This window comes from Borostomias antarcticus (assembly GCF_949987555.1).
Source record: "Borostomias antarcticus genome assembly, chromosome: 12".
NCBI lineage: Eukaryota > Metazoa > Chordata > Actinopteri > Stomiiformes > Stomiidae > Borostomias > Borostomias antarcticus.
In genome coordinates this window covers 22,271,612-22,294,982 of record NC_140245.1, presented here as the reverse complement: position 1 = coordinate 22,294,982, position 23,371 = coordinate 22,271,612, and the positions used below count along the sequence as shown (strand labels likewise).

The 23,371-nt window shown below is 52.1% G+C and overlaps 1 protein-coding gene across 1 annotated transcript in view; it reads left to right on the top strand.

Moving 5' to 3' along the window:
• Positions 1–23,371, top strand: part of LOC311315800 (protein Shroom2-like) — a gene marked incomplete at both ends in the record, with an annotated part of 29,017 nt that overhangs the window by 1,198 nt on the left and 4,448 nt on the right. Inside the window, 6 exon segments of the mRNA XM_084446498.1 lie at positions 1,883–2,031; positions 17,148–17,276; positions 17,501–17,927; positions 17,929–18,410; positions 18,454–19,828; positions 20,208–20,614. Of these exon segments, the coding sequence (XP_084302624.1) occupies positions 1,883–2,031; positions 17,148–17,276; positions 17,501–17,927; positions 17,929–18,410; positions 18,454–19,828; positions 20,208–20,614 (2,969 nt within the window).

The window sequence follows — 23,371 nt, the reverse complement described above, 5'->3', positions numbered from 1 at the left end:
TCTGTTCACAGGACATGACGAGGCATCCGGGCTCTAATACTGTAGGTCTGGACTAGAGAACACATATCTCTAATACTGTAGGTCTGGACTAGAGAACACATATCTCTAATACTGTAGGTCTGGACTAGAGAACACATATCTCTAATACTGTAGGTATGGACTAGAGAACACATATCTCTAATACTGTAGGTCTGGACTAGAGAACACAGCTCTAATACTGTAGGTCTGGACTAGAGAACACATATCTCTAATACTGTAGGTCTGGACTAGAGAACACATATCTCTAATACTGTAGGTCTGGACTAGAGAACACATATCTCTAATTCTGTAGGTCTGGACTAGAGAACACATATCTCTAATACTGTAGGTCTGAACTAGAGAACACATATCTCTAATACTGTAGGTCTGGACTAGAGAACACATATCTCTAATACTGTAGGTCTGGACTAGAGAACACATATCTCTAATACTGTAGGTCTGGACTAGAGAACACAGCTCTAATACTGTAGGTCTGGACTAGAGAACACATATCTCTAATACTGTAGGTCTGGACTAGAGAACACATATCTCTAATACTGTAGGTCTGGACTAGAGAACACATATCTCTAATACTGTAGGTCTGCATCAGAGAGCACAGCTATGTCTATTAGACCTTGTGGAAAACAGTTTTCACTCTTGGCTCCAGTTATTAAATTGATTTGCTGTATAAATAATATTATGACTGTCAGCTTTATGGTGCAACCTCAGGCTCTTTATGTCTTATCTGTACAGGGTGATACCTGTTGCATTAGAGAAACATCCTGAGTCCTTGTTGCAGCTGTGGATGGTTATGGGCTGTGAGGCTACATTCTAATGTTGGTGCCATTCTACTTATTGCAGACTTCAGAGACAGGAGATGTCAGACTGTGTGTGGGCGGTAGATTGGCTCATGGGGCTTCCTGACAGACTGAGCATGAATAAGCAGTATGTTCATCTTGTGCTTCTGCCTAGCTGAGAAAAAGCTCCATGTGGTGGAATGTGCAACAGGTCTCCTTCCTAAAGTTTCAGGCCTGGTGGTTAAATATTTAATCACAGCTATCATATTGCCTCAGTGTAATTTTCCCTAGAGAGTCTGGAACCAACCTATGAGCTGGTCATCTTACTAAGAATATTTCTCCTCTCTCTTTGCTTATAATTCATAATAATGCTAAACTATGACCTCAGCAAACATGAATTGTAGACAGGGCGAATTCAATCCTGTAACAATGTGACATTTATTTCTTTGTGATAGGCCTATTAATTTATTTCTTTGTGATAGGCCTATGAATTTATTTCTTTGTGATAGGCCTATTAATTTATTAAGCAGCTATGCATGACATGTATTCTGTGAAGGAAGCTTGTATTGATTGATTCACACTTGCAGCTTGACTTGAGATGCAGCAGAGTGACACAACAAGCAATTCATCATGATAGATTAGGTCACAATAATTAACCCACAGCTATTTTGAGACTAGTGTATTTTGATACCAGTGTGCTATTTTGGACATTGCCCTATTTGTGGTCTGTCTAACATGAACCTGAAACATAGAGACCATAATTTCACTGATCGTTCCAGTATTGAGCTAGCTGCAGCTTTTATGCAGGCTCTCACTGGGCTACAATGGAAGTCAATGGGGCATACGTAAATGCGTTGAAAAACTATGATAAATGTGCTTTTCTGAGACAGGACGCATACTGTAGGATGTAGTCTGTTTATCTCAATCCAAGTATTTTTAGGTGTTTGGCATGACTTGCACATAGAGGCCAACCAAGCATATCTTTCACATGTGATATGATGATGCACATAGAAACCCTCTGTATGGTTCTGCATGGTGTTGTGTGTGTGTGTGTGTGTGTGTTGCAGGTGGAGGAAGGCAGCAAGGCCGCGTCCGTCAGTCTGCAGGTGGGGGACGAGATCGTGAACATCAACGCGGTTCCGCTGAGCGGCTCCAGACAGGAGGCCATCTGCCTGGTGAAGAGCTCCTTCAGGAGCCTGGCCCTGGTGGTCAGAAGGTACTGCCTGGTGAAGAGCTCCCTCAGGAGCCTGGCCCTGGTGGTCAGAAGGTACGGCCTGGTGAAGAGCTCCTTCAGGAGCCTGGCCCTGGTGGTCAGAAGGTACTGCCTGGTGAAGAGCTCCCTCAGGAGCCTGGCCCTGGTGGTCAGAAGGTACTGCCTGGTGAAGAGCTCCTTCAGGAGCCTGGCCCTGGTGGTCAGAAGGTACTGCCTGGTGAAGAGCTCCCTCAGGAGCCTGGCCCTGGTGGTCAGAAGGTACTTCCTGGTGAAGGGCTCCTTCAGGAGCCTGGCCCTGGTGGTCAGAAGGTACTTCCTGGTGAAGAGCTCCTTCAGGAGCCTGGCCCTGGTGGTCAGAAGGTACTTCCTGGTGAAGAGCTCCCTCAGGAGCCTGGCCCTGGTGGTCAGAAGGTACTTCCTGGTGAAGGGCTCCTTCAGGAGCCTGGCCCTGGTGGTCAGAAGGTACTTCCTGGTGAAGAGCTCCCTCAGGAGCCTGGCCCTGGTGGTCAGAAGGTACGGCCTGGTGAAGAGCTCCTTCAGGAGCCTGGCCCTGGTGGTCAGAAGGTACGGCCTGGTGAAGAGCTCCTTCAGGAGCCTGGCCCTGGTGGTCAGAAGGTACTTCCTGGTGAAGGGCTCCTTCAGGAGCCTGGCCCTGGTGGTCAGAAGGTACTGCCTGGTGAAGAGCTCCTTCAGGAGCCTGGCCCTGGTGGTCAGAAGGTACGGCCTGGTGAAGCGCTCCTTCAGGAGCCTGGCCCTGGTGGTCAGAAGGTACGGCCTGGTGAAGAGCTCCTTCAGGAGCCTGGCCCTGGTGGTCAGAAGGTACGGCCTGGTGAAGAGCTCCTTCAGGAGCCTGGCCCTGGTGGTCAGAAGGTACGGCCTGGTGAAGAGCTCCTTCAGGAGCCTGGCCCTGGTGGTCAGAAGGTACGGCCTGGTGAAGAGCTCCTTCAGGAGCCTGGCCCTGGTGGTCAGAAGGTACGGCCTGGTGAAGAGCTCCCTCAGGAGCCTGGCCCTGGTGGTCAGAAGGTACTGCCTGGTGAAGAGCTCCTTCAGGAGCCTGGCCCTGGTGGTCAGAAGGTACTGCCTGGTGAAGAGCTCCTTCAGGAGCCTGGCCCTGGTGGTCAGAAGGTACGGCCTGGTGAAGAGCTCCTTCAGGAGCCTGGCCCTGGTGGTCAGAAGGTACGGCCTGGTGAAGAGCTCCTTCAGGAGCCTGGCCCTGGTGGTCAGAAGGTACGGCCTGGTGAAGAGCTCCTTCAGGAGCCTGGCCCTGGTGGTCAGAAGGTACTGCCTGGTGAAGAGCTCCTTCAGGAGCCTGGCCCTGGTGGTCAGAAGGTACTGCCTGGTGAAGAGCTCCTTCAGGAGCCTGGCCCTGGTGGTCAGAAGGTACGGCCTGGTGAAGACCTCCTTCAGGAGCCTGGCCCTGGTGGTCAGAAGGTACGGCCTGGTGAAGCGCTCCTTCAGGAGCCTGGCCCTGGTGGTCAGAAGGTACGGCCTGGTGAAGAGCTCCTTCAGGAGCCTGGCCCTGGTGGTCAGAAGGTACGGCCTGGTGAAGAGCTCCTTCAGGAGCCTGGCCCTGGTGGTCAGAAGGTACGGCCTGGTGAAGAGCTCCTTCAGGAGCCTGGCCCTGGTGGTCAGAAGGTACTGCCTGGTGAAGAGCTCCTTCAGGAGCCTGGCCCTGGTGGTCAGAAGGTACTGCCTGGTGAAGAGCTCCTTCAGGAGCCTGGCCCTGGTGGTCAGAAGGTACTGCCTGGTGAAGAGCTCCTTCAGGAGCCTGGCCCTGGTGGTCAGAAGGTACTGCCTGGTGAAGAGCTCCTTCAGGAGCCTGGCCCTGGTGGTCAGAAGGTACTGCCTGGTGAAGAGCTCCCTCAGGAGCCTGGCCCTGGTGGTCAGAAGGTACTGCCTGGTGAAGAGCTCCTTCAGGAGCCTGGCCCTGGTGGTCAGAAGGTACTGCCTGGTGAAGAGCTCCCTCAGGAGCCTGGCCCTGGTGGTCAGAAGGTACTGCCTGGTGAAGAGCTCCCTCAGGAGCCTGGCCCTGGTGGTCAGAAGGTACTGCCTGGTGAAGAGCTCCCTCAGGAGCCTGGCCCTGGTGGTCAGAAGGTACTGCCTGGTGAAGAGCTCCTTCAGGAGCCTGGCCCTGGTGGTCAGAAGGTACTTCCTGGTGAAGAGCTCCCTCAGGAGCCTGGCCCTGGTGGTCAGAAGGTACTTCCTGGTGAAGAGCTCCTTCAGGAGCCTGGCCCTGGTGGTCAGAAGGTACTGAGGCGGACCTTGAATCCTCTCTCAGGGGCAGAGGCTAGGGGACATCCCCGCAATATTAGATTCTCAAACTCCTTAATTCCTCACATTCTCCCAAAATGCATTGGTGGTGAAGATCTGAGGGGAGGAGCCTAGCTATGTCATCTTTGCGCTGTTACCACTTGCAGAAACTAAGAGCTGTGTTTGTGTGGATTGCTGGCTGAGGCCATGTAGCGGTTTGACCGCTAGCTATTGTTCAGGTATTGTACACTGTAGGTATGGGGATTATAGAGGTGTGATTAGTGTGGGATTGTCAGTGGTTGGGATTAGCTCTTACCTCAGTCGGAGGGCTAGTCAGGTGTGATGTCTCCGGAGCTTAGGTGATGAAAGGTACACTTTGAAAGGTAAAGGAGGTTCTCACTTTGCTGTATTGAACGGTGAGAACTTTATCGAGAAGTCGGGGCTTTGGCAATGAGTTTTATACAGTTGAGGAACAAACCGCAGACCACGTCATTGTGAATGAATTTCAAGTCTCAACAAAGTGTTCTGTTTTCCCCCTTGACTGTTGTTCTAAACTTTGTAGTTCGTTCTCATTTATCAGTCTGTTAGAACTACAAATTCTTCCGTGTGACATCACTTCCCTGTCCTCTTCATCCTGAAACTATGTCACTTCCTTTTTCACTGTATAACCTAACGACCCGTCCTCATGTGAACTCACTCTTGCCTGGATTCACTTCCTGTGCTGAGTCCGACTGCAGAATCGTATACAGAATAAAACTATTGCCTTTGTTTAAAACCAGCTTGATCGACCACTCAGCGCGTTCTTTGACAATCTAAACTAAAGCAAGAGGTAATTTCCTTAACATCATCCAGGACTGCCCGACATACCGGACCCCCAACGGGATGCATGACCTGACGGTGACATGGCTCCTGGAGGTGTGCTGGATATATAGCCCGGGTGACCCCTCACCCAGACTCGGGGTGGTAAAAGGAGAGCCCCTCGGCCCCGAGCCTGGGGAGGAGAGGACACAACACCTAACCCGCACAACGAAGAAGAACAAGTTGATTTACAGAAAGGCGGTCCTCCTGAGGGGAGGACCCCTCCCCCACCCCAGGACCCCTACCCCCACCCCAGGCCCTCCCCCACCAGAGGACCCCTACCCCTACCTCAGGGCCGCCCCCCACCCCAGGCCTGCCCCCTCGTGCACACACTGGGCCTCCCTCCCTCCCTGCTAGCCAAAACAAAAGAAGCATTGTCCAGACCTCACCCCGTCACCAGAGGCTGCTGTTAGTCTGGGTTAGATAATGACTCTTAGATGATGAGGAGGATGATCTGGGGACTTGGGGGTTGGGAGCAGGGCAGAGAAAGATGCTCTTCCAACATGGCCGCCGCTGGACTGGGCTCACTTCACCCCTCAGGAACCATTCTGTTCTTTATGTGTGTGGCTGGAAGCCAGCGCCGCTAGTAAAGCGTTTGAGGGTTATCACTCCCTCCCTCCCTCACTCCCTCCCTCCCTCACTCCCCCACTCCCTCACTCCCTCCCTCACTCTCTCCCTCACTTCCTCCCTCCCTCCCTCCCTCCCTCCCTCCCTCCCTCCCTCCCTCCCTCCCCCCCTCCCTCACTCCCTCCCTCCCTCACTCCCTCCTGACAATGTTGGCCTGCATCTCTCTGTTGGCACCACAAGAGGCAGTAGTCCCAGCACACCAAAATCAAGAAGGACACCAAAATCAACCCGCCAATCTCCACTGCACAAGTAGAGTAGCGGTCAGAGCATTGGACTCCCACCCGGGAGACCAGGGATTATGGGGATTCATCTATGGGGTTCATCTATGGGGTTCATCTATGGGGTTCAACTATGGGATTCATCTATGGGATTCATCTATGGGGTTCATCTATGGGGTTCATCTATGGGATTCATCTATGGGATTCATCTATGGGGTTTATCTATGGGGTTCCACTGCTCATGAGATCATTAGACAGAGTTTCCATACTGTAGATCTCTCTTCCCCTCTGCCAGACCAGGTAATGGGGCCATATTCCTGTCATCTGTCATCATCACAACTCCCTCATATCTATGCAAACATGTGGAGTTGCTGTGATGAAGTAGGCAGTGAACGTAGCATTAAAGAAGCGCATATCATCTCAGTCCTGGTCTTTTCATGGCGGCCATTTTGCGTTAAGCAACGCTAACATAATGTAGGAGGTGCGGTACAATAGCTGGACCATGACATCATTACACACAGGAGAGGACAAAAGGGTCCAATATTTCCGTGTGAGTGCACTCTGACACAATGAGGCCTGGGGACTAGGAGGGGACCAGGACACTCTGACACAATGAGGCCTGAGGACCAGGAGGGGACCAGGACACTCTGACACAATGAGGCCTGGGACCAGGAGGGGACCAGGACACTCTGACACAATGAGGCCTGGGACCAGGAGGGGACCAGGACACTCTGACACAATGAGGCCTGGGACCAGGACACTCTTGACACAATGAGGCCTGGGGACCAGGAGGGGACCAGGACACTCTGACACAATGAGGCCTGGGACCAGGAGGGGACCAGGACACTCTGACACAATGAGGTCTGGGGACCAGGAGGGGACCAGGACACTCTGACACAATGAGGTCTGGGGACCAGGAGGGGACCAGGACACTCTGACACAATGAGGCCTGGGGACCAGGAGGGGACCAGGACACTCTGACACAATGAGGCCTGGGGACCAGGAGGGGACCAGGACACTCTGACACAATGAGGCCTGGGGACCAGGAGGGGACCAGGACACTCTGACACAATGAGGCCTGGGGACCAGGACACTCTGACACAATGAGGCCTGGGGACCAGGAGGGGACCAGGACACTCTGACACAATGAGGCCTGGGGACCAGGAGGGGACCAGGACACTCTGACACAATGAGGCCTGGGGACCAGGAGGGGACCAGGACACTCTGACACAATGAGGCCTGGTCTTGTCTGGCCTGGCCTGGCCTGGTCTGGTCTGGTCTCGCTTGGCTTGGCTTGGCTTGGCTTGGCTTGGCTTGGCCTGGTCTGGTCTGGTCTGGCCTGGCCTGGCCTGGCCTGGTCTGGCCTGGTCTGGTCTTGCATGGCCTGGCTGGGTCGTGGGCTCTGCGTCAGGCCACAGACAGCTGGTTGGGGACGAGGGATTTCTACCGTGGCCCCTGGCCTATGAAAAGGCTGTGGCCACAGGGGCTGCTGGGACCTGGCTCCGGTCTCTCTGGCTCCGGTCTCTCTGGCTCTGGTCTCTCTGGCTCTGGTCTCTCTGGCTCTGGTCTCTCTGGCCTGCTTAATGACTAGCTAATAGCCACGCACTGGTGGACAGGATCCTCCTGGAATTCCTCTGACCCCCTGTGGCCTCTGTGAACACACTCTCTCTCTCTCTCTCTCTCTCTCTCTCTCTCTCTCTCACACACACACACACACACACACACACAGACACACACACACACACACTCTCTCTCTCTCTCTCTCTCTCTCTCTCTCTCTCACACACACACAGACACACACACACTCTCTCTCTCTCTCTCTCTCTCTCTCACACACACACACACACACACACACAGACACACATACTCTCTCTCTCTCTCTCTCTATCACACACACACAGACACACACACACTCTCTCTCTCGCACAGACACAGACACACACACACACTCTCTCTCGCTCTCTCTCTCTCTCTCTCTCTCTCTCTCTCGCACACACACACACACAGACACACACACACACTCTCTCGCTCTCTCTCTCTCTCTCTCTCTCACTCTCTCACACACACACAGACACACACACTCTCTCTCTCTCTCTCGCACACACACAGACACACACACACACACTCTCTCGCTCTCTCTCTCTCACACACACACGGACACACGCACAAACACACTCACTCACTCATTCACTCACTTACTCACTAACTAAATGAAAGTAGGGTAATTGATGGATCAGCCCTAATTGATTGTGGCATGTTTTGAGTTTCCTCCATCAGATGCTCACCTCTCTGTTCGGCTGCCACTTAGATTTGTTGTCTGCCTGAGGTGTCCGAGCGCTCTGATCTTCCACACTTCCTGCCGAGTAATTGCCATGTTATTGCTGTGTAGCTGGCGATGGCTCCTCTACCACTTCTCCTATGAGAATGAATGTCAAGTAGATGAATGTACAACACAATCTTATTTTCGCCATCTAGTGGCTGAAGTTGTATCTCTAATGGATTTACCTCACATTGTTACGCTCACTGCTTTATACTCAGCTTTTTGGGTCGTATTTTAATTAAGCAATAAACCACGAGAGACCGCTTCGCGTCGTGCCTAACAACGCCCCCTAGCTGTTATAAAATCACTATAACACACGGCCTCTCGTGGTTTATTGCTTTTATACAACGGTTACTACAGCTATTAGAGTAAAATAAACACACAGCAATGTAAAATATTAACATTTATTCAAAACGAAGCATCATTCCCTCAATTCTGCCGCGCAAAATAGTTCCCCTAACAAAAGGGTTGCCAAGCAACAACAACTACAATGCATTGGATCAAATGGGAGGCGCATTCATACTGAAAATGGAATGATATGCGGTCCCAGGTGTGTGTTGCAAAGTATTTTAACACGGCTTCCAGCCAATCAGAATCAAGAACAAGAACTAACCGTTGTATAACTTCCTTTTAAGAGGACTGAAGGAACCGTTCATTTTATTAAACTCGGTTGAAATAAACATAGAATGGAGGAAAAGTTCAAAGACGTAGCTGTAGGTGGACCTCTGGACTCATACGTTGTCTTGGCTGAGTAGCAACAGAATCCTTAAGCCTGAATCCAATTAGAATCCGGGACGCCACAGGCCTGGGATCAGCTAGAGGCAGAGTGAACCCTGCTGAATGGTGGGCGTGGTCACGCTACCTTTACCACCGGTACAATAAACATTCCTGATCAGGCTAGTCTGAGAACGCGTGCTGTCCTCCTCTGCTCATCCAGGGTTGCTGGAGAATTCAATTATTTTTGCAGATGGAAAAAAAGAAGAAGGTATTTACTGATTTGTGTGCTCCACCCCCCTCTTTTAAGCAGTGGAATGTTCCGTGTTGCCTAGGTGAGTTGACACGCTCGATGGGCCGTCCCACTAGAGCGCTTTGTTGTCATGAGCTTTGGGAGGGGGTAGGGGTGGGGGGGTGCTGGAGCTCCACCCAGAGCAGAGTTTGGGTCAGATCTCCTGTAGCTCCCCCCCTGACGGCCCGGGGTTCTGTGCATAGAGCTGGACTCACTACGTTGTTTCAGGTAATTCACTTCACTAACCCTTCATTTTGCCTGTTTGTTTTCATTTTGTACGAAAAGTTTTATTCATGTTTTTCATGGTTTATTATTATGTTTCTGGAAGTACAGATATAGATATATGAGCATGAATTAGGAGAAAGTCATTTCAAACAGGTTGGTTCCTCTGTTTGTTTAGAAGCGGTTGGGAGTGTGTTTGTCAGTAGAATGATCAGCAAACACCTCACAGTCCTCCAGTCCTCCAGGACTCTGGGACTCCAGGATGTCCCTCTCACCTTTTTGGTGATCTGCGTTCAGAAAATCCCCCTTCATGTGCTGTTGGCATATGTTTGTATGTCTGTGTGTGTGTGTGTGTGGGTGTGTGGGTGTGTGTGTGTGTGTGTGCGTGTATGTGATTGTGAGTGCGTGAGTGTGTGTGCGTGTGAGTATGTGTGCGCGTGTGTGTGTGGGTGTGAGTGTGTGCGTGTGTGTGCGTGTGCGTGAGTGTGCGTGTGAGTGTGTGTGTGTGTGCGTATGTGTGTGAGTGTGTGTGTGTGAGGTTGTGTGTGTGTGTAATTGATCCTCCAGGTCAAAGCAGCAGCCATAGCATGTGAGGGAGGCGAATCAGCAGCTTGTTTTTGTGTGTTTACTCTGGCGGTCTCTCCTTGGGCAGCTGGGCTGGATTAACACTCTGCCACCGACAGTGTCACAACACAGGGCCCCCGCACAAAGACTGTCTGTCTGTCTGTCTGTCTGTCTGTCTGTCTGTCTGTCTGCCTGTCTGCCTGTCTGCCTGTCTGTCTGTCTGTCTGTCTGCCTGCCTGCCTGTCTGCCTGTCTGTCTGCCTGCCTGTCTGCCTGTCTGCCTGTCTGTCTGCCTGCCTGCCAGCCTGCCTGTCTGTCTGCCTGTCTGTCTGTCTGTCTGTCTGTCTGCCTGCCTGTCTGTCTGTCTGTCTGTCTGTCTGTCTGTCTGTCTGCGTACAGCATACCTGCGTATAGAACTCTATCAGTGGCGTTCAGCCCCAACACCCCTGTCATGTTTGGTAGGGGCAAGGGGGGGGACCCCCCACTCTGGACCGCCCCCCCCTTCAGTCGCCCTCCTCTTCAGTCCCAGGCACCCTGGGAAAAGTACATGTTGTGGTCGGGAGGAATGTCAGGACTTCAGATCAGACTTGTAGCTTCATGAGAGCGCTATCGGGGAGCTGCTGGTCCGTCCTGCGTCCAGCTGACCAGCTCTATGACGCTATGCTGAGATATGAATGCTATTATTTATTGTGCTTTGTGTATTGTGTGTTTTTCTAAGGGTTGACCGAACTATATACTCTGGTCATGTAACCATTATTTGTCAGACGGGACTCTGACTGGCACCCCAACATCAGTAATCTAGTAGTTCTGACCCGCTAGGGCGCTCCCCCGGCTGGCCCAGATGGTGCGGCGCTCGTGCCCGGGTCAGAGAGGCGTGTCTGTAGCCAGCAGGGCTCAGGACCGGCCCGATGCTGAGGTATCTGTCTGAGCGGCCCATAAGCCCCGGCAGTGATTACCCTGGCACTTTCTATTGTGTTGCCCGCCTCGCCCCCCCTCCCCCCCACCGCGCGGCGGTTTGCTGAATCACCAGCTTGTCTGACAGATGTTGTCGACCGTTCACTGACTCACTCTGGTGTCCGACAGAATCATTCACTGATTCACTCAGGTGGACGACAGAATCATTCACTGATTCACTCAGATGTTCGACAGAATCATTCACTGATTCACTCTGGTGTCCGACAGAATCATTCACTGATTCACTCTGGTGTCCGACAGAATCATTCACTGACTCACTCAGGTGGACGACAGAATCTCCTGTAGTTGAGTGGACATATTCACTGTGCTTTTTTTATTTTTATTTTTTTAAACAGTGATTAATTGCTGACCGAGGGCTTGTGTGTGCGTTGCTGCATACGGCCGTTCCTCTCCTGCTCCGGAATGCAGACTGGAGGGAGGATCAGTGTAAATCCTGGTCTCTGACTGCAGACCTAAACAATCGCTCCCCTCCTCCTCCTCCTCCTCCCCTATCAAGTTGCTAGGATTCCTCCGTGACATCGGCTATCATCAGTCAAGCTTCGGCTTGAGAGAGAAAGAGAGAGCTATACAGAGAGGAAGAGAGAGCTATACAGAGAGGAAGAGAGAGCTATACAGAGAGAAAGAGAGAGCTATACAGAGAGGAAGAGAGAGCTATACAGAGAGAAAGAGAGAGCTATACAGAGAGAAAGAGAGAGCTATACAGAGAGAAAAAGAGCGAGAGATAGGGAAAGAGAGAAAGAAAGAGTTCAAGCGCAAAAGTGATACAGACAATATCAGACTTTAGATTTGGTAAATGTCTCTGTGTTCTTCTCTCCTCAACTCAACTCAAAGTTGATTTATAAAGCACATTTAAAACAACCGAATCCTCTCCTAGTATTTACCCATCATTGCTGATAGTTCAGCTGTATTAGTCTCCTCAATGCTGCTCAGGGACTCTGGTGTGAGTGGTGGTCTGGTTTGTGCATCGGGTTATTTATCAGCAAGGTCTTTTAGAAGCAGATCCTTCCTAGAGACCCAGCCAAGGGCAGAACAGTGGAATCAGGAACTTGAATAGTTTTAGTTTCACAACCCTGAAAGCAAGAAATGCCTTCATACATTTCAGTGTTTCAGAGAAACCGCGACATACTGTAGCACATATGTTGAGGTAAGTAACTTACACTTGTTAGGGCTAGTGTTGTACAGCTATAGTAGTAGTTTACCTCCCATCAGCCAATGAGAAAGGCCCAAACAGGAATAGATTAGCGCAAGGACACAGGGCATGACACTGACTCCACCCCTCCCTGTAAATCCCCCATAATCCCCCAAGGAAATCTCCTATTGACAGCAGCGCTGCTGGGACACAGACTCGGAGGAGAGGTGATGTCAGAGCGCGTGTGTGTGTGTGTGTGCAGAGCAGAACAGAGCTTAGTATTCTAGGCGCCGGCTTCTGGGTGATTCCCCGGCCCAGATACTCCGCCAGAGGGGTGAGATCCAGGTGGGAGAGCCCCTTTGTCCCCTGCGTCTCTGAAGTGTCTCAGAGGAATGTAGGAGACAGGAAGACGCGTCCAGAGAAGAGTCTCTTTCAGACAGCCGAGTCAAGGACTTCTAAGTGTCGTGCTCTGACTCAACAGAAGACAGGATTTCATTGTGTTTGTCCCACAGTGTCGTGGTGAAGAGGACAGGCTCTTGATATGTGTTTGGTGAGTTTTTATTTGTTTTCATGTTCAGGTACTCTGTGTCTCTTCAGAGTCAGATTGAAGCCATGAACGATATTCACTGAGTTTCAACGGGCTGCATTTATGACACATCTGAGAAATCAGTGTTCCTAGGTTTTTAGTCTAGTGTTTTACTTTATCAGTTGGTCTTCCTGGGGGTTTATCTGTTGGTCTTCCTGGTGGTTTATCTGTTGGTCTTCCTGGTGGTTGGTCTTCCTGGTGGTTTATCAGTTGGTCTTCCTGGTGGTTTATCTGTTGGTCTTCCTGGTGGTTTATCTGTTGGTCTTCCTGGTGGTTGGTCTTCCTGGTGGTTTATCTGTTGGTCTTCCTGGTGGTTTATCTGTTGGTCTTCCTGGTGGTTGGTCTTCCTGGTGGTTTATCTGTTGGTCTTCCTGGTGGTTTGTTATCTGTTGGTCTTCCTGGTGGTTGGTCTTCCTGGTGGTTTTTTATCTGTTGGTCTTCCTGGTGGTTGGTCTTCCTGGTGGTTGGTCTTCCTGGTGGTTTGTTATCTGTTGGTCTTCCTGGTGGTTTGTTATCTGTTGGTCTTCCTGGTGGTTGGTCTTCCTGGTGGTTGGTCTTCCTGGTGGTTGGTCTTCCTGGTGGTTGGTCTTCCTGGTGGTTGGTCTTCCTGGTGGTTTCCCGCTCGCTGGTTCGTCATCGTCCTGCAACTGGGTCAGTTTCGCTACAGTTTCATGTTTGTTTTTCAATGAGCCTTTTTCAGTGAAACCGGAGCCTTTTTTGTGAAACTCTCCCTGGCTGTCCCTGTCCCTGTCCCCTCCCTGGGAGAGGGTCTCTGGCTGTCCCTGTCCCTGTCCCCTCCCTGGGAGAGGGTCTCTGGCTGTCCCTGTCCCTGACCCCTCCCTGGGAGAGGGTCTCTGGCTGTCCCTGTCCCCTCCCTGGGAGAGGGTCTCTGGCTGTCCCTGTCCCTGTCCCCTCCCTGGGAGAGGGTCTCTGGCTGTCCCTGTCCCCTCCCTGGGAGAGGGTCTCTGGCTGTCCCTGTCCCTGTCCCCTCCCTGGGAGAGGGTCTCTAGCTGTCCCTGTCCCCCCCCCTGGGAGAGGGTCTCTGGCTGTCCCTGTCCCTGTCCCCTCCCTGGGAGAGGGTCTCTGTCCAGACCAGCTGTAGCTCTGACAATATGGCCTCGTGATTTGAATGGTCATTAGCATTTCCATTGTGCGCTCTGTGAGGGGGGGGGGGGGGGGGGGCAGCTCTATAGCGCTGTGTTAGAGGGGGGGGGGCAGCTCTATAGCGCTGTGTTAGAGGGGGGGGGGGGGGGGCAGCTCTATAAGGCTGTTTTAGAGGGGGGGGACTCTATAGCGCTGTGTTAGGGGGGGGGGGCAGCTCTATAAGGCTGTGTTAGAGGGGGGGGGGGCTCTATAGCGCTGTGTTAGAGGGGGGGGGGCTCTATAGCGCTGTGTTAGAGGGGGGGGGGAGGCAGCTCTATAAGGCTGTGTTAGGGGGGGGGGCTCTATAGCGCTGTGTTAGAGGGGGGGGGGGGGGGGCAGCTCTATAGCGCTGTGTTAGAGGGGGGCGGGGGTGGCTCTATAGCACTGTGTAAGAGGGGGAGGGCTCTATAGCGCTGTGTTAGAGGGGGGGGACTCTATAGCGCTGTGTTAGAGGGGGGGGGGGGCTCTATAGCGCTGTGTTAGAGGGGCGGGGGTGGCTCTATAGCACTGTGTAAGAGGGGGGCGGGGGTGGCTCTATAGCGCTGTGTTAGAGGGGGGGGGGTGCAGACACGCTCCCTTTATGCCCTGTCCTGAGGTGGAGCGCCTCTCAGGTTACCCCCGCGTGAACAAGACTGACTCCAGAGAAGCGCCAGAACTTTCTGGAAAGATTGCCAACCTCGATATGCACCTCTGGGGTTTGGGGCCAAGCTAAACATCTCTCCACATTCCTCTGGGTGAAGGATTGACTGTTGTTATCACAGGCTGATAACGGTCAGCGAGGATCTGGCCTCAGCGTTCATTCTGTCAGCTTCAGTATATTTATCTGAACCGTACCACTGCATACATGTCCAGATGAACCGTACCACTGCATACATGTCCAGATGAACCGTACCACTGCATACATGTCCAGATGAACCGTACCACTGCATACATGTCCAGATGAACCGTACCACTGCATACATGTCCAGATGAACCGTACCACTGCATACATGTCCAGATGAACCGTACCACTGCATACATGTCCAGATGAACCGTACCACTGCATACATGTCCAGATGAGGCACAGACACTACAACTATGTGATCTGGGAGAAAACATCACGTCTTTGAACCAAACCAAAACCCACCTCTTCAAAACAAACCAAAACTCACCTCTTCAAGAAGCACTACCAGGATCCTCCCTCTTAAGCACCTATTATATTTACATTTTGCTACTCTTGCACTTTGACTTTAGCACTAGTTTATGCTCTTAGTCACTTGTTTAGAAAGGAGATGCACTAGTGAGTTCTGGTGAGTAGTAGTGAGTAGTAGTACTCTTGACTACCTACGGTAAATGCAATTATTGTAAGTTGTTTGGATGAAAGCGTCTGCTAAGTGACTGTAATGTAAATGTAATAACCAGGATAATCCCCCCTCAACATGCTGCTCGGGGGCTTTCTAACTGCAGCCATATGGCTATGAGATTTCCCACACTCCTACCTCACAGTGCACCGTAGTGTATGTATGCCATGTTTAATTTCATATATATTCTATCATTCTGCTCTGAATGACAAATGAACAGCAACACAGTGTGGATGTTCTGTTTATACTACATGTCTTGGAATGGGAACATGACGTGTGATTTGAACTGATTCAGGACTTTACTCAGTGATGAGAAGTGAAGACTATATCAGTTTGTTCACCCTCTGTATGAAAATCCATCAATATCGTTAATTCACTCTTGTATTTAGATATAGAAGCACCGTTTCCTTTGACCAGTAGGGGGCGCAAAGACCCCGCTGGCCAGTCATGGGCAGCACAGCTCAGTGACCCGGGGCCATTCTCCCCTCATGAGTGATGTCTATGTCCATGCTTTATCCAGTGATACCAGCCCAAACCAAGAGATTCATTAATGCTGTTTGTTCTGGTACTTAGACTGGTTGTTGATGGATGGCTGTTCCTGTTGCTCCAGGAATATGAAAATGGTCGATATTGTATCGCAGACAATGCCGTCAGAAAGTGATGTGAATGTGGCCCGGAACTTTCTCACGAAGATTTTACGAAGTTCTATGAGGTATTTGTACAGCAGGAACCTCCAGTGCTGTAGTGGTCCCAGACTGACCCCCCCAGACCGACCCCCCCAAGACTACCCCCCCCAGACTGACCCTCCCAGACTAACCCCCCCCCAGATTAACCCCCCCAGCCTCTGTCTGACCCCCCCAGACTACCCCTCCCCCAGACTGACCCCCCCAGACTGCCCCCCCCAGACTGACCCCCCCAAGACTACCCCCCCCAGACTGACCCTCCCAGACTAACCCCCCCCCAGACTAACCCCCCCAGCCTCTGTCTGACCCCCCCAGACTGACCCCCCCAAGACTACCCCTCCTCCAGACTGACCCTCCCAGACTAACCCCCCCAGCCTCTGTCTGACCCCCCCAGACTGACCCCCCCCAGACCGACCCCCCCAGACTGACCCCCCCAAGACTATCCCTACCCCAGACGGACCCTCCCAGACTAACCCCCCCAGCCTCTGTCCGACCCCCCCAGACTGACCCCCCCAGCCTCTGTCTGACTGCCCCCCAGACCAACCCCCCCAGTCTCTGTCTGACCCCCCCAGACCGACCCCCCCAGCCTCTGTGTGACCCCCCCAGACCGACCCCCCCAGCCTCTGTGTGACCCCCCTGTCCTGTAGCGGTGTGTCCAGATCTCATCCCAGCTCCTTCACTGGTTGGTGGTGTTGTAGTCGTGCTCTTGTGTTCTAGATACACACTTACATGGATCCACAATAGTTTACATTTTAATAAAATCTTAATGAAATTGTATTCACATTCTCTCTTACATGCATAACAGGAAGAACCGCTTCAAGGGGTATGTGTTGAGTTGTGTTGAGTTGTGTTGAGTTGTGTTGAGTTGTGTTGTGTTGAGTGATGTTGAGTTGAGTGATGTTGAGTTGTGTTGAGTTGTGTTGTTTTGTGTTGAGTTGTGTTGTGTTGAGTTGTGTTGAGTTGTGTTGTGTTGAGTTGTGTTGTGTTGTGTTGTGTTGTGTTGAGTTGTGTTGTGTTGAGTTGTGTTGTGTGACCGTGTCGTTGTCAGTGTGTTATTTGATAGGAGGGAGGTCCTAGCATTCCTGTTTCTGTGTTTTATCTGCCATTTTATGTCTCTGTTGTGTGTTGGGACTTCAATGGGAAATCATAGTTAATTTGACCGGTCTTCCACTTGTGTGTGTGTGTGTGTGTGTGTGCAGGAGGAATGAACCTGCACCACGGCCTCATTCCTGGCATTCAGCCAAGTTGACGGAAGCCCCCCCAGAACTGAGGCCTGGTCAGAGTCAGGACCCCCCCGCACCTGTGTGGCACGACAAACATGAAGCCAGGTGAGCGTCTACCTGGGAACCACTTCCTCTCCTTCCAGGAAGTCCCAAAACACCTTCATTTGCTTTACAGTAACAACATTGGTCTCATAGGTTTGGGCTGTGGCCTTCTTTTGAGACTTTATGACGCATCACGTCTCCGTGTGACCAGGTTAACGGTTGATCAAAGACCTTTAAAGACCCCTGACCCCGGACCCCTGACCCTGTGTCATCTGTGTGACGTCTAGGTCCTCCTCTAAAGATCTGTCCAGCGTCAGGGAGCCCACCAATCAGCAGCAGGCGTCCGGCCAGTCCAGCTGTGTGAGCGGCATGGAGAGAGTGGAGCGGTCCTCCCAGCCCCTCCCCCCCGGGCGCCTCAGTCCTGAGCCCCATGGCGGCAGCTCCGCCCCCAGAAAAAGAGACTCCACCTTCAGCTGCTTCTCCGCCGGCGCCTCCTCCCCCGAAGACGTCGTCTTCTACAAGGGTCTCCAGGGCGAGGGGGGGTCGGTCCGGCAGGGCGAGCGGCCCAGGTACCTGCAGCTGCCCGCGGGGAACGGCGGCTGGGAGGGCCCCCGGGGGGAGGAGCCGGCCGGTTCTCGCTGCTCCGGCTCGGCCAGGTCGCACACCGGCCCCGTGTGGCACGTCCCAGAGAGGAAGAAGGCCGCCGCCCCCTCCCCCCCCCCCCCCGCCCCCTCCCTTGCGCAGCGACAGCTTCGCCGCCACCAAGGTGTTCCCCTACTCAGAGGGGCCCGGGGGGCCCGGACAGCCCAAGGCCCAGGGGAGGAGCGTGGACCACAGGGGCCTCTTTATCCCCCACCAGGACAAGGGCCTGGAGCCCCGACGCAGCTACAACCCCCCTCCCAAAAAAGACTTCCTCCACCCCAACACCGCCCAGGATTACAACCACAACCAGCTCCACCCCAACAAGCTGTTCTCCCTGTCCAGCACGGATGTGCGGCAGAACCAGCCCCCCTGCGCCCACCTGACCGGCCACCAGAGGCAGTACAGCGACGAGAGCACCTTCTACCTGCAGAACCGGGCCGCGCACCTGGCCACGCCCCCGGCCACGCCCCAGAGCGTGGGCAGCTACTACCGCAGCCTCCAGGACCTCCCCAGCAACGCCGCCGGCCGCCAGGGGCTCCACCGCCTCGCTCTCCGGCTCCGCCCTCGACTACAACCCGAACGGCGGCGGCCATATCAGGTACTACTGCATCACGGCCAAGCAGCCTGCCCCCCAGGGAGAGCCCCCCGCCTGGCTGGGGAAAGCAGAGGGAGGAGGGGGGGGGTGGAGGGGGGACACGGAAACAGCCCAGTGGGCCGGTCAGAACGACAGGGGCTCCCAGAAGGCCGGGATGGTCAAGTACTCTCTGCCTCCGTCTCAGCTTTCGTACGCGGAGAGCAAGGAGCGCAACGGTCACTTCCGGCCGGCCAACGGGCACCTGGTCTCCGGCCCGTCCTCCAACGGTAAGCTGGTCTCAGAGGAGGAGGCGGGTCCGAGGAGGGAGGAGGGACACCGGCTCTCCCCCGGCCCGCCCGGCCAGCCCGCGGTCAGCCCCTCGAGGGAGGCCCATCAGGACCCGTGGCCGGTCCAGCAGGACCAGAGGATCTGCCCCAGGAAGACGCCGCTGCTCCACAGCCTGGCCCAGGAGAGCCGCAGCCTGGCGGAGAGGGAGAGAGCGCCGCCCGCCGACCCCTCGGCCTGCAAACTGGCCCGGCGCAGCGACCGCTACGCCACCACCCTCCGCAACCAGGTCCAGCAGAAGAGAGCGCAGCTGCAGAAGAGCCGGAGCGCCGCTGCGCTGACCTGCCCCGGCGAGGCGGAGGAGGAGGAGGAGCCACCGGAGAGATGGAGGTCCACGGAGATCGCCTCCCCCGCCCCCTCCCACGGATCCTACTCCACCACCTACAAGGAGCACCTGAAGGAGGCGCAGGCGCGGGTGCTGCAGGCCACCTCCTTCAGGAGGAGAGACCTGGACCCCCACGGGACCGACGCGCCCGCGGGGAAACCAAGCGCTCACATCTCGCGCATCGGCGGCCGCAAGCGCTTCGCCCTGGACAAGAGGGTGCACTCGTTCTCCGAGCCGGACCAGATGAACAAGGTAGGCGTAGAGGCGGAGCCTGGGACCGGGAACGCCGGGTCATTCGGAGACCGGCGGAAGTTCTTCGAGATGACGGCGACTAAGCCGGCCTTCCCCAGACCGGCGCCGAAGCCGGGCCAGCAGCAGAGTCCTGGGGAGGGCCGGGCCAGAGGGAGAGCGCCGTTGGGGGAGGTCCAGGACGCCCGGGGGCCGGGTCAGACCGGCGAGCCCTCATCCAGGCCCTCCCGACACAACCCAGATCCGGGCCCCGGTCCGGGCCCCCTCAGCCCTGGGCGCAGACGGGCCCTGCTGGAGCAGCAGAGGCTGGGCACCTTCGCTGAGTACCAGGCTACCTGGAGCATGCAGAGGAAACCCTCGGACACTAAGACCCAGGGGAGGTACCACTCGGCCGAGAACATCCTGGACCCCGAGGTGGAGGAGAAGCCCGTCTGTCACGAGAGGTCCCGCTCCTCCCCGTCCGCAGACTTCTCTGGACAGGTGAGGCCGTCCGTCCATCTGTCCGTCCGTCCATTCATCCATCCCTCTATCCATCCATCCATCCATCCATCCATCCATCCATCCATCCATCCATCCATCTAACCATCCATCCATCCATCCATCCGTCCATCCCTCTATCCATCCATCCATCCATCCATCCATCCATCCATCTAACCATCCATCCATCCATCCATCCATTCATCCATCCCTCCATCCCTCCATCCCTCCATCCATCCCTCCATCCATCCCTCCATCCATCCCTCCATCCATCCATCCATTCATCCATCCATCCATTCATCCATCCATCCATCCATCCATCCATCCACCTGACCAATGTTCCATCCATCCAATGTTCTGTTGATTTCCTCTCCTCCTCCAGAACCTCCCTGTGCCGTGGAGAGAGCCTGCTGACCAGCCCTATCTGGACTACAGACCTGACCAGCCCTATCAGGAGCACAGACCTGACCAGCCCTATCAGGAGCACAGACCTGACCAGCCCTATCAGGAGCACAGACCTGACCAGCCCTATCAGGAGCACAGACCTGACCAGCCCTATCAGGAGCACAGACCTGACCAGCCCTATCAGGAGCACAGACCTGACCAGCCCTATCAGGAGCACAGACCTGACCAGCCCTATCAGGAGCACAGACCTGACCAGCCCTATCAGGAGCACAGACCTGACCAGCCCTATCAGGAGCACAGACCTGACCAGCCCTATCAGGAGCACAGACCTGACCAGCCCTATCAGGAGCACAGACCTGACCAGCAAGGCAGTCATTCATCCAGGTGAGCATTAAGATGTATCATAGATGTAACGAGCCACAGCAGAGAGCTCTCAGAACAGGTGTCAGTGTCCTATTTCAGGTGTTTCTCAGTGAATCAACGTGCTGCTCTCCTCCCGTTGTTGACTCTCATGGAGAGTGATATCTATCCCAGGTAGGAAGGCAGACCCACATTTACATGAGGCTGAGAACAATGGCGGGTGAGTTATGGTGGGTGGGAATGTGTCATCCCAGGCGTGGTGTGGGTCTCAGGTGATCAGAACCAGGAAGGACCCCGCCCCGCCCGGCTAGGGCTTCAGGTCATGAGTAATCCAATCTTGGCTGACACACACACACACACACACACACACACACACACACACACACACACACACACACACACACACACACACACACACACACACACACACTCAGATCAGGTCCTCGCCAAAACACCCTCACACTCTGCTTAAGAGCTCTTCACACCTATTGGCGGAATAAATTAAACCAACAACTTAAATCACAGCAAAACTGGTGATGAAGATTGAGGCAACAGAATAAATAGTGCACCTTGAAATATGTATGTTATGTCATACAACACAACTAGCATAACTAAATATAGGACAATAGCATTTATGAACAAGTAAATTAAACCATGGCAACTTAAGCTTAATAATATCACGTAGTACAGTAAAAATAGGCAGTGCACACTAATCAGTCATCTTATAGCCAAGATGATAAACGTATGACACAAAAGTTCATCCAAGGTCACAGCAGGCCAAAAAAAACTATAAGATGTCCTCTGCAAAAACAGTGAATAGTTTGAACCACGGTTTCCGGACCGATATCTCCGAATGTCCTTGGTTGCATTGTTAAGTGAGTGGGTTGCTGGGTCACATAGGCATGGCTAACAAAACAGCTGCCTTTTGAAACCTCGCTAGCTGGTGTAACAGGTGTCTCTGTCGCTCGTCAGTATAGCTTCCACCCTACTTGCCTAAACTGTGTTCAGATTTGGGTCCTGGGACTTAGAAACACACATGATGGCTCTCATAAACAGCTAGCCATGCGATAGCCGGGCGGGTGGTTTATACTGAGCAGTGAGTTGAACTAACTCAACTCAGATACACCTGCACTCCCATAGTATATCAGTCTTTTACCTCATAGTATATCAGTCTTTTACCTCATAGTATATCAGTCTTTTACCTCATAGTATATCAGTCTTTTACCTCATAGTATATCAGTCTTTTACCTCATAGTATATCAGTATTTTACCTCATAGTATATCAGTCTTTTACCTCATAGTATATTAGTCTTTTACCTCATAGTATATCAGTCTTTTACCTCATAGTATATCAGTCTTTTACCTCATAGTATATCAGTATTTTACCTCATAGTATATCAGTCTTTTACCTCATAGTATATTAGTCTTTTACCTCATAGTATATCAGTCTTTTACCTCATAGTATATCAGTCTTTTACCTCATAGTATATTAGTCTTTTACCTCATAGTATATCAGTCTTTTACCTCATAGTATATTAGTCTTTTACCTCATAGTATATCAGTCTTTTACCTCATAGTATATTAGTCTTTTACCTCATAGTATATCAGTCTTTTACCTCATAGTATATCAGTCTTTTACCTCATAGTATATCAGTCTTTTACCTCATAGTATATTAGTCTTTTACCTCATAGTATATCAGTCTTTTACCTCATATTATATTAGTCTTTTACCTCATAGTATATTAGTCTTTTACCTCATAGTATATTAGTCTTTTACCTCATAGTATATTAGTCTTTTACCTCATAGTATATCAGTCTTTCACCTCATAGTATAATAGTCTTTTACCTCATAGTATATCAGTCTTTTACCTCATAGTATATTAGTCTTTTACCTCATAGTATATCAGTATTTTACCTCATAGTATATCAGTCTTTTACCTCATAGTATATTAGTCTTTTACCTCATAGTATATTAGTCTTTTACCTCATAGTATATCAGTCTTTTACCTCATAGTATATTAGTCTTTTACCTCATAGTATATCAGTCTTTTACCTCATAGTATATTAGTCTTTTACCTCATAGTATATCAGTCTTTTACCTCATAGTATATTAGTCTTGTACCTCTGTGTGTGGACATGTGTTGTTGTTTTTTCAGATAGGTAGATTTTTTTGCTTTTATTTATCTAACCTTTATTTGACCAGCTTAGTCCCATCGAGATCAATGATCTCACTAACAAGGGAGACGTGTCCAAAATAGCAGCACAACAAGTTACAGACAGAAACGACAATAAAAACAACTATAAAACAACAAAGAAAAGAAGAAAAGAAAGGCATTCGTCTAGAAATGTACAAATTAAAATACCTATGGACATTGACCCCAAGCCAGTTATCATTGAGTTTATAAGAGCTTTAAAAGTAGGCCAATTTCCCTCAGTTTCAAGTCTTTTTGAAGGCTAGTCCAAGTATGTGGAGCAGAGCACATAAAAGCTTTCATTCCCAGTTCAATGTTCTCACTGAGCACAGACAACAGGACACATCTTGTGATCTCAGACGATAACTGCTGACAGATCTCTGTTCAATCAGAGAGCAGATGTAGGATGAGAGTTTACCTAGGATGGCTTTGACCAGGTACCCATGACTGATGAGAATGGCAACAAGAATATATAGGGCCTTAATCAATCTTTTGTTAATAATTCACTGTGATTTGGTCATTAGTAATCAGTGCAGAAAAGTCAACTTCTGTATGCATGTGCTCCAGTATCTAGTTGAGGGTGTTGCAT